The 14,053-nt window shown below is 42.4% G+C and overlaps 1 protein-coding gene across 3 annotated transcripts; it reads right to left on the bottom strand.

The window, feature by feature from the left end:
* Window positions 1-357: 357 nt before the first annotated feature.
* On the bottom strand, window positions 358-13,900 carry malt3 (MALT paracaspase 3). Of its 3 annotated transcripts, none has more exons than XM_048257709.1 (15): window positions 13,706-13,900; window positions 12,285-12,392; window positions 12,061-12,185; window positions 11,746-11,893; window positions 11,397-11,572; window positions 11,053-11,149; window positions 10,399-10,434; window positions 9,990-10,193; window positions 8,208-8,403; window positions 7,870-7,944; window positions 7,629-7,759; window positions 5,879-6,028; window positions 4,438-4,592; window positions 2,955-3,071; window positions 358-1,780 (listed from the first exon to the last, which is right to left on the bottom strand). In XM_048257709.1, exons 1-15 carry the CDS (start codon window positions 13,710-13,712, stop codon window positions 1,460-1,462), a joined length of 2,046 nt encoding a protein of 681 aa, XP_048113666.1. In that variant the 5' UTR covers window positions 13,713-13,900; the 3' UTR covers window positions 358-1,459. The 3 variants fall into 3 exon arrangements, with proteins under 3 accessions (XP_048113666.1, XP_048113665.1, XP_048113664.1); XM_048257708.1 differs by having other exon boundaries at window positions 7,870-7,938; window positions 12,285-12,421; XM_048257707.1 differs by having other exon boundaries at window positions 12,285-12,421.
* Window positions 13,901-14,053: the final 153 nt, after the last annotated feature.

Below are 14,053 nucleotides of genomic sequence, written 5' to 3' on the forward strand. Positions count from 1 at the left end.
ATTATTTGCCAGGCTAATTATTTACAAAAAATAAAATAAAATTCCCCACACAGAGTTTAGGCTACTAAAAAGCGGTGACCTGAAGGGAATTGTCAATCAACCCAAGAGCCCCGCGTTACTTACTCACTTGCTCCTCCTGGTGTGCCGCTCAAGCAGACACAGAGCAAAATGACCCCAGTGCACTTGCGCAAGGATCCTACTACAAGGACCAATTAGCAGGCCTACATTCGAGGTAAGCTAAGCGAAGTAATTGACATTCATTCAGCAAATTCATTTTTATTTTCATGATGACTACAACTACACGACCTACTACAAGGATTTAATTCATAGTTTAGTAAACTTATGGAGATAGTAGAGTGATTTATTTTCCTTTTTTATTAAAGCTCAAATACAGAGCTAAGATACAACATTCATTCACGTCAATGAACAAATAAGTAGGTTTCTTTTTACTGTCATTACGTAAAGACAAAATTACCTTGTACAGTTGATCAACATTAAGAAATAAATAACACATAAACTGAGAACTACCTTTCCAAGGTGAGATGTACTTAAACAAGCCTACAATATGTAGGCTATCAAAACCATTTCATTTCTGACTCAAAGCCGAATCTAAGATCGGAAATATCGGAAAATCGGTAACAAATAAAACATTTAAATCACACCTGATAGTTTCTGACTTCTGGCATTTATCGTAACATGAAAAAGGAAATGTAGTCTACCAAACATCCTTCATAAATGTAAGGCTTCATTAATGCCAATGTTTCATCAGGTCCTTGATTACTGAAGCATTATTAAAGCATCATTGAATGAGATAGCAGGATAGCAGGGGAAATCTCATCTCATTGAATGAGATAGCAGGATTTCCCCCTCTGTTCGTAATCAAGATTTCCCCCTCTGTTCGTTACCAAGTAAAAATACATGAATATCATCGCACAGAAAAGACAGGGACATCAAGTTTTTATAAGACTCTTCAAAATGTTGCAAAAAAAGGTGCCAATGAATTGAATAGGCCATCTCAACCTTAGAGGTCTGATATTACCTAATCACGGCAGGAAATCAATGACACCTGCCATTGACAACAGGTTTTGTACATCTGATTCTCATGTTCATATCATATTCTGCAAGTAACCTGTTTACTTGTCATTACAGAAATTCATTGTCAGTGATGTTTTCAGAACACCTGAAACTTCTGATAGATCTACTTGCTTGAATAACTATTTTTCTCAGCAGAAGCTATGAAATTGCAACAAAATCATAAAAAAAGAGATGTCTTGAGGAATGTCTTCTATCATTTTGGTAAGTAACCATATAATAAGTGGAATAATGTACAGTCCATGTTAGTCAGTTTTCTATGGTCATTCTTGAAAAACAGATCCCATCAGGACAAAACATGATCTGTCATCCTGTCTGGATGTTGTTGTTTTTTTTTAAGAATGACCATCAGACTAAACATTATTCCCTAAATAAAATTATGGATGTCGCTTTCATCATTCTCCTCTGGCTGGTTGCCACTGGTGGATGGAACCCACAGTCTGCTGTCTACTGCATTCTCCGCCTTGCGTGTTTGTGGCCGTGCCGAGAGCCTCGCCTCGCCCTGCTTCGGCCGGCTACTGTAGGACTGGGGGCCCTGTTGCCCCCCTGTGGCTCCTGGGGGCCTGGCCGAGTTCAGTGAACAGGCCGCAACCAATGGCTTCCCCACAGGCAAAGATCTACTCTCTTTGAGTCTCCGTCCACTGTCAATGTCCATGTAGTGCAAGTCCACCTTGATCTCCAAGGATGTCTGTGTGGGAAAGTGAAGGAGTCTGTGAGCCCTGAGATTTTCCGCTTCCCACACACAGCGCATGTGGGTTAATAAAGCACAACACAGCAGCAGTGTGGCTGGAAATCACTGTGGACATACATGCTATGAGCCATGAGGAAATAACAACCACAAGTGAAGTGGTCAAAAGTTTTAGATTATTTTGCTGCACTGAAAATATAACATGGCCAGTCCTAGTCAAGACCCAATAAAGACTACGGAATATCCAGTGCACCCAATTCACCACAAATTTTCCTTCATATCAAAATATCATAATTGGCTAATTATTGTTACTTATTATAAATAAATACCACGGAAATATGATCAAACTTCCACTCTCTGATAACATTAACTCCACATTAAGGAGCACATTTGACAAACTTTCACAATCACCGATTACAGGAACTAGATGGAGGAAGTACACGTGTTCAGACACAAAACAGCCAACTGAACAAAAAAAAAACATTTGAAAACACCAGAACTGCACTGAGGGAAAACAGCTGGAGGTGGCACTCTACTACTCCACCCAGAGTGACAGACCCTTACAAGAAACAACTATAGTACTCATTATAGGCAACATATATAGGCAACATTTTATAGTAATCTGATAGGAATCTTATAGTATTTTGGGACATACTATAGAAGTACTATGGGCTCTATGCACAAGCTTACTTGACCAGTTTCCTGTTCATTGACATGCCTGATAACAAGCACCTGAAGATAAGTGCTTTAGTTGTACCAAAACGTAAGAAATACAATGTACGCAAGTCTTAATGTCTGTGGGTGGCTCTAAGGCTTGAAGTCCTTATAAAAGCGATTTTTAGCTTCCACCTTTTCCTTAAAAACACCAGCCTAAGTGCTGTGGCTGCACAAAATAAGAAGTGAATGATTTTCGGTGAGCACACGTTTTGGTACAACTGTGCTTGTTAACAGCGATGTCAACGAACAGGAAACTGGTTTGCCGACTTCAAGTAAGCTCGTACACAGAGCCCATAAGCGATAGCAACACTATATAGAAGGTGTTACAGAACATCAGTATTATAGTATTATTATACACTACCAAAGAACTACTAAATCTTATTGTATTACTAAAGTTCTTTTCGTAAGGGGATTCGGTTCAGCACAAGTTTGAGGCCGATTAATATGAGACACTCACCTGAAGTCTCTGAAGACAGCAGAGGCGAAGAGTGGAGTCAGCGTTATCAGATTGACTCATCAGAAGAGAATCCAACTCCTCTGACCGATCCGGCCCAGAGAAAATGTCTTCGAGACCCTACACAGGCAGGAAAAGAACAGCAAAATTAAGTACCACAATAAAAAAAAAACAATGAGATTAAAATCTGTATCCTCTCTATGTCAGTCAGGAACATTTTAAAAGGTGCACTCAGAGACTAATGTATTTGTTGTGGAGTTTGGTCCAGTTCTGAGTTGTCCTATTTCTTTTCACCACAAGATGTCAGCACCACCAAGTGTAATGAAGCAGATCACCTTACTCTGTCTACATGCATTGCATACATATAAGTCAAAGTCAGGATGGAATCTTTCCTTTTTCATCTCTCTGCATTTTTTATATTCCATTGTCAAAGAAGGTCAAACACCATCTATTTAGACTCCTGCAAAGCAGATCGTTTTCAGGAGATCAGGCTGACTATGATCCATTCTAGGGCTGTCTAACCTAAGCCACCTCACCATTGCATTTACATTTAGGAATTCAGTCACTTAGCCCAGAGACTTACGGTATACATTTCAACATGTCCTCAATCGGTCATCACACCTATGACTTTGCTGTTAGCACCTTGCTCAACCAGCTGAACTACACTGAGCACACATTGTTACTTGGTCTACATTCTTTAAAGCAACACAAACCAAACATTGATATATATGCCCCTTAATGTCAATTCAATGCCATTTAGTGGTAGTGATGAGTTTGGAGACTTTATTTTAAGGCAAAATAACTGCATGTACTTTTGTAACTATGGCACCGTCTGTAGACTATATGCACCGTCTACATCCTCTTTACTTAAAGAAATGTGATGCTTCCGACTGAGACCTCTAGTCTAGAAGAACCGCTGGAACTTTCAGTTCACAGGCATAACGTGACAGTACAATGGAACGGAAAGAGGAACAAGCCTAATTTACAGCACGTGTGCTCAATTTCTTTTAAACAGGAATCTGGTCAAACGCTATCTCAAAGCTTTACCACAGACCGTTTTGCCGTCACAAACTTTGACCACAACAGGAAGACACTGTTTCCTTTAGTCAAGGATCATCTTTTTTTAAATTCTACATCATGCTGAAAAGTAACATTATCAATGATATTAAGCTGGCCGCATGCTGTGAGGCATATCACTAAAGTGTACAGCTTGTGTGTGTGTGTGTGTGTGTGTGTTTGTGATATGTGTTATGGCATTTAATCAAATAATTTAATCCATTTTATTTGTATAGATGCTAAAAGCAAAGAAAGTGACTGTTCTTGAGGTTACCCAATAATGCACCACAAAACCATTTTGGCTCTATACAGCCTACAAACTGTTGAAACCCATAGAAACACTGATTCATGATGACCCAACCCTGCAAACAGAAACACCATATTGTGAAAGAGATATGGTAGAAAAAGGAAAACAAGAACTTGAGCTCACCGGCGCACTTGTCAGGATGACGGTACAGTCCTGGGCCTTGGGCCCCGTGTCCTTCACTGTAGCAAAGACGACCAGGACGTTTGAGAACAACGCCGAGAAACTAAGCTCCACTTTGACACCACTAGGAAAAGCCAGAAGCTCCTTCTTGGGCAAGACTGTAGAAAACGAGGTAAACAAAAATATGAGTATAGAAATAGAAATAATCTTTCGACAGAGTTGGGTTTAAAGGATACTAAAATGCATTGACAGAAATACATGAGACATTTAAAGATAACAACACTATTATCTATTTGGCACAGATCAAATATGCACAAGCGATACAGTTTTCACATTCATTTCTTTGTTTGATCATTCGCATTGTTTCACTATCAGACACGTGGTCTTTTATAGAATATGGAATTCGGACCCAAAAAGAGGAAGCTGCCAGCTCGGTCCAAATAAAGAAGTTATTCACCTGGCTACCGTGTGAACAAAGCCAGTACGTGGAGTTGTGAGAGTGCCTCGCGTCCACACCCACTAACTTCAGTTCCCTAAATGCTTCGCGTAGTCACTCTTTTCTCTACATGCCTGCGGAGTGACTTGGCCCATCTAGCAGAATCCAGCAGGAAAGCGTGGACGGGCAGGCTATGATGAATTTTTTTTTTTTTTGTCCAAATGTGACCCATCTAGTAGGAATAGGACGGTGTGTGTGTGTGTGTGTGTGTGTGTGTGTGGGGGGTTATAACGGGAATGAAGGGAGGAAGATGCATGCTGACTAAGGAACCTTTTTTTTTTTACTTGATCTCTTGACTGAAATCTAAAATGTTTTAGTGCCTGTTGACTTTGAGGAATAAAACTACACTTGTAAAGACTACACTGTACAGATGAGAAACATTTTCTACATATCTTCATAAACTGAATGAAGTAAAAAGAAACTCATGTACTTAACGTTACTTCACATGTAACTTCTGCTCTCAGTATCACATGCTTAGCAGAGAGCTTTGTGGGTGTGTGGGTGTAAGTGGAAGGATGATTGTCTGACTGTGTACTTGCACTTGTGTGTGTGTGTGTGTGTGTGTGTGTGTGTGTGTGTGTGTGTGTACACATCATACTGACAGAAGGGATGGTAAACAAGTTCACTGTCACAAGACAGTTTGTGTTTGTGTGTGTGTGTGTGTGTGAGTGTGAGTGTGAGTGTGAGTGTGAGTGTGAGTGTGTGTGTGTGTGTGTGTGTGTGTGTGTTATTCTGTGAGTATGTCTGTATCACATGGTATATGTCTAAGCATGTTTATGTGTGTGTCTAAAAGAGAGTGAGTACACAGCAAACAGTATATAACATTGTAAGTGTGTTTTTCTGTGTGGGTGTGTGTGTGTATGCGTGTGTTTGTACGCACGCATGCGCCAGGATGAGAGAAGGGGTGGTCAACAAGGTAACTGATCACGACAGACACAGTGACCTTACCGTTGGCACTCCTCCAGAAGCTGTCCCTCACGCGCACTTCGCAGGTGTGTCCAGCTGTCCTCACGGGGTCCGTTAGTGCCCTTGGCTCCTTCAGTGTGTGTTTGATCTCACACACCTGCTTGCCCATCACCAGCGGGTCCCTGCCCAGATCTACGACATGAAGAAATCAACATTTCAGTCCAAGACTACAGGTTTATACCCTGTGAAAAAACAGGTGCTATCTGTGTAACATTCGTTTGAATAAGACATTAGAGAAAAGAAAAAAAAAGATTTTCTTATTTTTCTTATTTTAGCACTCAACACACATCACCTTTGTTTAACGTAAAAGCAAAGCGTACCTATTTAAATTGGCAAGCGCACAACACTACTGTCAGCAATTTGTAAAGTGCAGCAGAACACACCACCAACACGCTCTGTCCAGATTAGGCTTGATTGAGTGACGGTGAGATGATGAAAGATTAATAGCCAGGATGCATTAGATCAAAGGACCCCAGTGTTTGGCTCAAAGGGACTCGGTTCTGGGAACCAATAGCTCTGATACACTGCACATGCCGTGGCCAAAAACAAGTCAAATGCGCTGGCTGAGAGTAGCCTGATATGTTCCTTACCCCTGCAGATATAATTAGCCATAAGTGCATCTGGCACATACAAAAGGAGGTCTCGAGCTGAAGCATTTCATCTAAGCCATAATGCTGTTCCGGCGAGTTCCTTTACAATGAGCTACATCTCATCACTGGCTCTCTGAGCGTTGCGTGTAAAGCTGTGTGGGATCAAGGCTTCTCGTGTTCCTCTCCGAGTCCCAAACGGGGTGTGTGAGTGTGTTTGGCAGAGGGTGAGGACAGCAGGGTGGCAGGGGGACTGACCAGTGAGTGTGAGTGGGCCTTTCAAGACAGGGCAGGTCTGAGTGGGGTGGGGCTGAACTGGACCGGGAGGGTATGAGTGAGACTTAAGCACTGGGCACAGTGGCTAATGGCGGGGAGGGGGCTGTAACGTGTGTAGAGCAGCAAGCAGCTGTCCTCTTCGGGTCAAGGCTTCTCAGATTTCCCCGCCGCCCAGCGTGAATTTCCAGAGAATGAGGTCACATGTTTGGATGGCTCCGTTTCACAAAGCCAAACAGTGTTACCACAGAGACCCCCTGTCAAACAACCAAACAAGCACAGTGCACAGCACACCAGGAGGGGGCTGTCACAGCCCACACCACCCGACCACCCAGCACCTCCAGACATTCATCCAAGAGGTAAACATCAGGAGGAGAAGCCCCTGACAGACATACAGTACTGTAAGTGCAAACATGTAAACATCGTTTAGGCGACGTAACCAATACATTGACAAGTGAAAGCTCTCTGGAATATGCCCTTCAGTGGCCCCTTCTACAGAAAAACAAGTAACAACATTTTCTGGTGTCTGGCTTCACCAGCTTTGGGACTGTGATGAGACTATTTTCAGTATTAATAGAAAACAAACTTTACCTATATGGCCACAAGCTGAGAGGTGTTCGAAAGCAAGCAGTGGCCTAAGGAGGGGTACTGTATGTCGCTCTGACATCACAGCTATTAATAGCCTGGGGAGGTCGAGCTCACGCGCGGAAATATCTTGCTCTCAGAAAGTCTCTGATAAGGCCTGTCGCCTGACCATTGCTGTGATGTGTAGCATCAACAGCAAGCATTTCCTGCCGAGAAAGGGGCAGGGGGCGGGTGTGTGGGTGCAGAATTTGCGTTGCGGTCAAGGGGGAATGGTTGATGACTCATACCCTCAGAAACCTGCTCCAGGATGTGTGTGACTTTCTCTGGCTGCAGAATGTGCCTGTTCAAGTATTTGGTGAAGATTCCTGTACTCTTGCCTCTGGCGTCCTGCACCTCATAGGCCTCAGCATCTTCACACCTGAGGGATGGGAACACGTGAGTGCCATATGTCAATATACATGTCAGTTTGTGATTGCAGTATGTGTGCAATATGTATAACCTATGCACATGTGTCGTTTATACACTTACGTTGCATAGCCATACACGGTGTTGCCCAGCGGTGCCAATGGCGTTATTTCTGAGACATTGAGATGCTGTCTGTACCTTGAAGACATAACACAACACCCAAGAGACAAGATCTATTATGAATTCTGATACAATATAAGGTAAATACTCTACAAGGCAAGGCAAGTTTATTATACACATTTCATACACAGGGGTAATTCAGTGTGTTTTACCTAAACAAAAGCAAAAATGAATAATAGTAAATAAAACCAGATAGATAAAACAGATAGAACAAATAATTACCAAAACATCAGCTATGAAACAATAACAATGAAAAAACACCAATAATGCAGTGGGCTCACCTCTTGTCCATTCCGTACCACTTGCGACAGGTGTCCAGCAGGATGACGTTAAGAGCCGTGCGGCGCTCCTGCATCATCTTCATTATGCGCTGCACACACACACAGTCCCCCGTGTTGTAGGGACGTGGTGCATCAATGGGCACCATGTAGTTCCTGCCCGTCTGTTCATACCCATGACCAGCATAGTAGAATAGGCCTGAGGGAAACACAACAATGCATCGCTACTCAGTGGACAATTCAATGGAATTCAATTCAATCAGCTGAGTGACAACATCCCTGGATTGTGCACTCCACTCCATTGTTTAGGCTCAGAGAGCTTTCCTTTCTGAATTGCGGTAAATTGATAGGCCATCAGGAGAACGAAAGCAGGAACAACATGTAATCTAGTTCTTACATAGAACATAATGTATTACTACCCAGAAAAAAATGAATGCACCCTAGTTTTGAGAAACATTTAAATAAAGAAAAAAACAGAAGTGCATTTGTGTGTAGGAACAAGAGTGTTCCTCGTTTTATTCAAACCGATCTGAAAAGAATGAATCCAGTGAAACACAAATACAGCAAAGCCCTGGCAGGAAGTGGAGGAGGAAGGGGAAGCAAGCACAGCCATGCTCAGGACCTCTGGTAAGCAAAGAAAAGAGGTCATGGCATGTGCGCAGCCCGCAGTGCTGCATCAAATAGGTGATCAAAGACACTTAAGACCAAAAGAACTTCCTGGTTATGTTTGCTGCCGTGTCAAAAAATCTGACCACACAGTAAAAACTAGACAAGTGAAAAGTGAAGTCTGTGCTGGTAGCAGTAGGCGGCATGAAACTGGATATCTTTTAAACTGTGCATTTGTTTACAAGATTGTAATGTGTTAGTTGTAACAGACAAAGATCAACTATTGTCTCAGTGTAATAATAAGGGACTTTCATTCCTTTCTAAAACACTGTACGCTGGTTTCTCAAAATAAATTATTAGTCAAAGCAGATTGTCATTTATGGTTGAAACTTTCTTTTTTCAAAAAAGGGGGGAAATATCCCCCCATATTTCATGAGTCATAAGAATAAATTCTTTAAATGCTAGTTTTACTCAAAACAGACACTGATGACTCTTTCACAATTTGAAAAACAGACTGAGAGGAGGGGAGGCCATGTAGATGGTTCAGTGAATTGCCCTTTGCAGTGAGTGGGCTTCGGAAATGGCTAAACATAGCAAGGCATGTCGCAAACCCACGCTTTTCGTTTCCAACACTTATCTCAGGGCTGAACCACACTCTCCCCACAGTCGATACCAATGCGTCAAAAGCCTGTGACTCTGCAGTTATGGTACGATGACTGGAAAAAAAAAGTTGTGAATATACCATACAAAAAAGAAAAAAAAACTGGTAGTCATACTGTACACACTGTTCAGACGATCTGCCTGTGTGTGTGTGTGTGTGTGTGTGTGTGTGTGTGTGTGTGTGTGTGTGTGTTTGTATGTGTGTGTGTGCATGTATTTGTGTGTGCATATTATCATGCTTAACTACACTCAGCATATCCTAGCCCTATTAAATGGATTTGGCTGAAGTGGCAATGTGTTTGCAGGGACAAACTGACACAGAAACTTGCACACATTACTGAACAAAATTCTTGTTCTTGTGGAGCTGAGAGAATTATGGTATGAAGGAAACGGTAATCAAGTCACTGACAAGGGCCTCATGCCACTGTAATCAAAACACAGCAGTTATCCTAAAGGCTTCCTCCCTCCAATGGCTGATTTTCCCATAAGCTTCCTATAAGCCTTTGCATTGTGACTCACCATACACTCCCTTGTCCAGCAGCTGCAGGAACTTCTCGATGGCAGCATTCATTTCCTTTTTGGAGAGGTCCAGGAGAGACACCACCCTGAAGTCCAGCTGCTGGAGGTGCTGAGCCAGCTCATACACATCCATGGTTGGGGCCATGAGTGGGGGGTGGCAGGAGTAATTCAAGTTCCCTATCAGGAGAGCCACTTTGCCTGTCGCTGAAAAACAACAACAAAACCTGTGTGAAATGAGACTCGGTGCTCAAAACTGCTGCATTGAATAGCCCCAGGTTGGAGGAACTATTTAAGTGTACAAGAGTAAAGAAGTAGTACAGATTGTTGTTACAATGCTGATGTTGCTGTTAAAATGTTACATTGGCTGTCAGTATTTAGCACTGACTTGGGATGGTGAGGCAAACAGTACCTGTAGGCCGAGAGACACGAGGCTGGTCAAGAGGCACTAATGGGAGGAAAGAGGAATTGAGAATAACTACACAAAAAAAATATGTCTAAGCACACTGCAGTCTCATGGTGCATTCTCCATTTAGACTCACCAAAGTCTCTACATCTCCGTTATCAAAATGCAAAACATTTTGGTATGTCAAAATAATCTTTGAAAAATATAATTTCAATTCAATTAGTAATTGTCACACAAAAAAAAGTTATATATATATTAAGAGGAAGTCAGCATTCAGACTGACAGTTTCACTTTCAGTCACTTTGTACCTAAACACAATCTTGGCTCCTCTGCCTCTGCAGCTTCAAGAAACAGGGGAAGTACCTCTGGGTCTTCCACACGAGCGGAAAACCCCGCTTCATGGGATACACACGCTCACTAGGACCAGTGGGCAGTAATGGAAAACTTTCCATTGTGTCTTGTTTGAAAGTGGCTCTTACACCGTGTGTTCATGATTTTAGTAGGAGTAAATCAGTGTTTACTGAAAGCTGTCAGTTCTGATTTGATCTGACAGACTTTGAACATTTGAAGAACGTCTGTTCCAAGTTACTCCAGTAATAACTTCTGGTTCATTCCTCTGGCATACAATTTAAAAATATTGGGTCAGAAATTGTGTCTTACCGATTTCTACGTCGGCTGCTTCTGTCCAGGACTCCCCGTTTACATTTGTGACACAACAGAGATACGAACCGGCATTCTCAGCATTCTCACAGTCAATCTGTCCAAAAGAAGAAAATATTCATGCTTCTGCCCTTCACACCAGGCCAAACAAAGCATAACCATGGTTAAATATTAACCAGCTTTTCAACACGGTTACGAGATACCAAGCCTGAGCTTGCTGATGGATAAATGACTAACAGCCAGCTCAAACCGCAAGATATATTGGTGTGGAGCGAGCAAACTCAATGACCTCAGCGCCACTTGTGTAAATATTTCACAAGCTGCTGTCAACAGAGCAGCCATACCTGGAGTGCCTTGGTTGTCTTGTCCTCTATGATGATGCCATTTCTGTACCACTGGTAATCAGGAGGGGGTATGCCAAAGGCATCACAGTTTAGGGTCACCTGTTTTCCTGGCTTAACCTTTTGGGATTTGGGGTGGACCACAATGTGGGGTGACCCATCCCAATTTATTGGGAGACCTTCCACATAAAAAAAGAAATCATGGAGGTGATTGAGAGAGAGAGAGTGAGAGAGAGAGAGAGAGAGAGAGAGAAGAGAGTGAGCATGATCGTTTGTCTTAAGCACAAAGAAATATCCAGAAAAGCTGCATCTGAGATGCTAATGAACTAATTGATAAACTCATGGACCATACCTGAGGATGGACTGTCCAGGACGTCGACCCTGATCCAGTCACTAAATACATAGTTGAAGTGATGGTCGCTCACACGGCACACATAGCGTTGAGACTTCTGGGGAATAACCACCAGTTTTGCCTCAGCCCCATTCGGTACCTCAATGATCTGCAGCATTCCGTTCAAGGGAGATAATAAATCAGTTAGTGAACGTAGAATAGCATGAAGGAGCTTCTGCAAAAAAAAATTCACTAATGACTTAGAAGCGATTCCATCTTCCAATAAAAAGTGGTATAAGGCTAAATTTACGTTATGCAACGGCCTCACAGACATACCTCATCATTTCTAAACGTGAACCACTGGTAAGCCAGGCGGCCATGCCCCTCCGCTTGAATCTTCAAGGTGACCGGGTAATTAGGCGGGACGGCCGCATGCACGGGAGGCGCCACAATAACGATACCTGTCAATCACGCAAAGGAGAGACGGATGTAACGACCCAAACTCGGTGACCACAACACTGTAGTGTGTGACTGGTCGTAAGCCTCTGGATATTACTCACCGCCAATCATTCTTTTCACAAGCTCTTCATAGACCAGGTAGTGTGGGACATCCACAGAAACAGTGTTCCTCTGGGGAGAGTCTAGCATAAGTCCAGCACCATGGCTCGCTGAGGGATAAGGACAGGACATGTACACCCTGTGAGCATCACAACAACAACTTATTCTTCCTTTCCAAGTGCTTCTGAACTCACACATGAAAGCACCATATACGCATCTACATAGGAGACATTGTTTGCTTCTGGGTGGGCGTGGGTATGCGTGAGTGCAGGGGTGTAGGGGTGTGTGTGTGTGTGTGTGTGTGTGTTTGTGTTTGAGCAGTCAACATAATGATACTTTTTGTCTACAACAAACAATTTGAATTTACAGGCAGACATATTCCACTTCAAAAAGTCAGACTGTGCATGTAATAGAGTGCTAGAACTTGAGTGGAAGACCTGAGAACAGTTCTTGTGGAAAGACGGGGGAAAGTACATTTTCATACCTCCATATTTGTATGAAATATAATAGGCATACTAAGAGACAGAGGCTGTGGTCCACTTGAGTTGCAGAGGTTAATTGTGATCTATTAATATATGTGTGATTTCCTTTTTGCACGTTTGACCTAGGTGTTGTTGATACTAGGTATTGTCATTCAATCAGTCAAGATTGACTATGCTACAGTGCAACCACGAGACTCAGGATATAGCCTTGTGACATGCCCTAAATCTAGAGGTGTAGTAGTAAAATCAGAGGTGGGCAAACTATGAATTATATAATCACGTTAAGGTGGACTGCGCCTTGCGGTATTGAATTTTTAAAAAGACATTCAGAGTCTGGTGATTGTAGAGGTTATTAAATTATTTATAGTGCTGATGAGTGCATATGTGGATAATAGCCTACAGTGTGATTTTTTATTTTAAAAGTTGCAATTGATGAATAAACTCTTTTGAGAGGTGGATAAACTCTAATAAGAGGTGGATAAACTCTATTTCTGAAATTTCAGAGGTGGATACGTTTACTTTCGTGTAGCCTCCACCCTACCTAAAACTAACAAAATAAGCGACAGCAGTTGATGATGGTTTTCATAGGCTATCACAAACTATAGCCTACCTGCAGCTTTTGACATAGGCCTACTCTGTCAAGTGTCAACTGCCATGTAGATCGCATATTACCTCTCTGTATTAGGCTATTTGAAGTGCAAGGACTACACTTGGGTTTGGGGATCTACGGAGCACTTTCTTGTCCAACGTCTGCGAGAATGACCGACAATTACAAAACTAATTTCGCTGGACAAATAAACTATTCAGTAAGGCCTTTGGCAGTTCTTTGTATGTCTTCATTGCCATAACCAACTAGCCTACTAAATAGCCCTACGCTTAACTTCTTAACTCAGTTTCTTTTACTGGTATTTCCTGTCCCTTTATTATGTAGGCTAACTTACCTGCCATGTCGACCACCGTAACTCTTGACAAATGGCAGCAACTTATCCTCGGGTGTCTGACTCGTTCCCCGACACTATGGAGAATGACAACCACTTGCCTGTCACAATTAAATTAACAGGCGCAAAACTCACTTCATGAAGGGAAAACCATTTCCCCGGAACAATCACGCCCACTCTCTACCGTGGTGATTCGAATAGGAGAGCCTACAGGTTCAAATGACAGACCAAGTAGCTTAGACGTAACATGTGGTCTGACGTTCTCTTGAATTCTTAAAGGAAAAACAACTGATTTCATCAGACAAAACTTTATGGACTTTACCATCTCTCTCTCTCGCTCTCTCTTTTTCA

Source organism: Alosa alosa, chromosome 11 (genome assembly GCF_017589495.1).
Source record: "Alosa alosa isolate M-15738 ecotype Scorff River chromosome 11, AALO_Geno_1.1, whole genome shotgun sequence".
Classification (NCBI taxonomy): Eukaryota; Metazoa; Chordata; class Actinopteri; order Clupeiformes; family Clupeidae; genus Alosa; species Alosa alosa.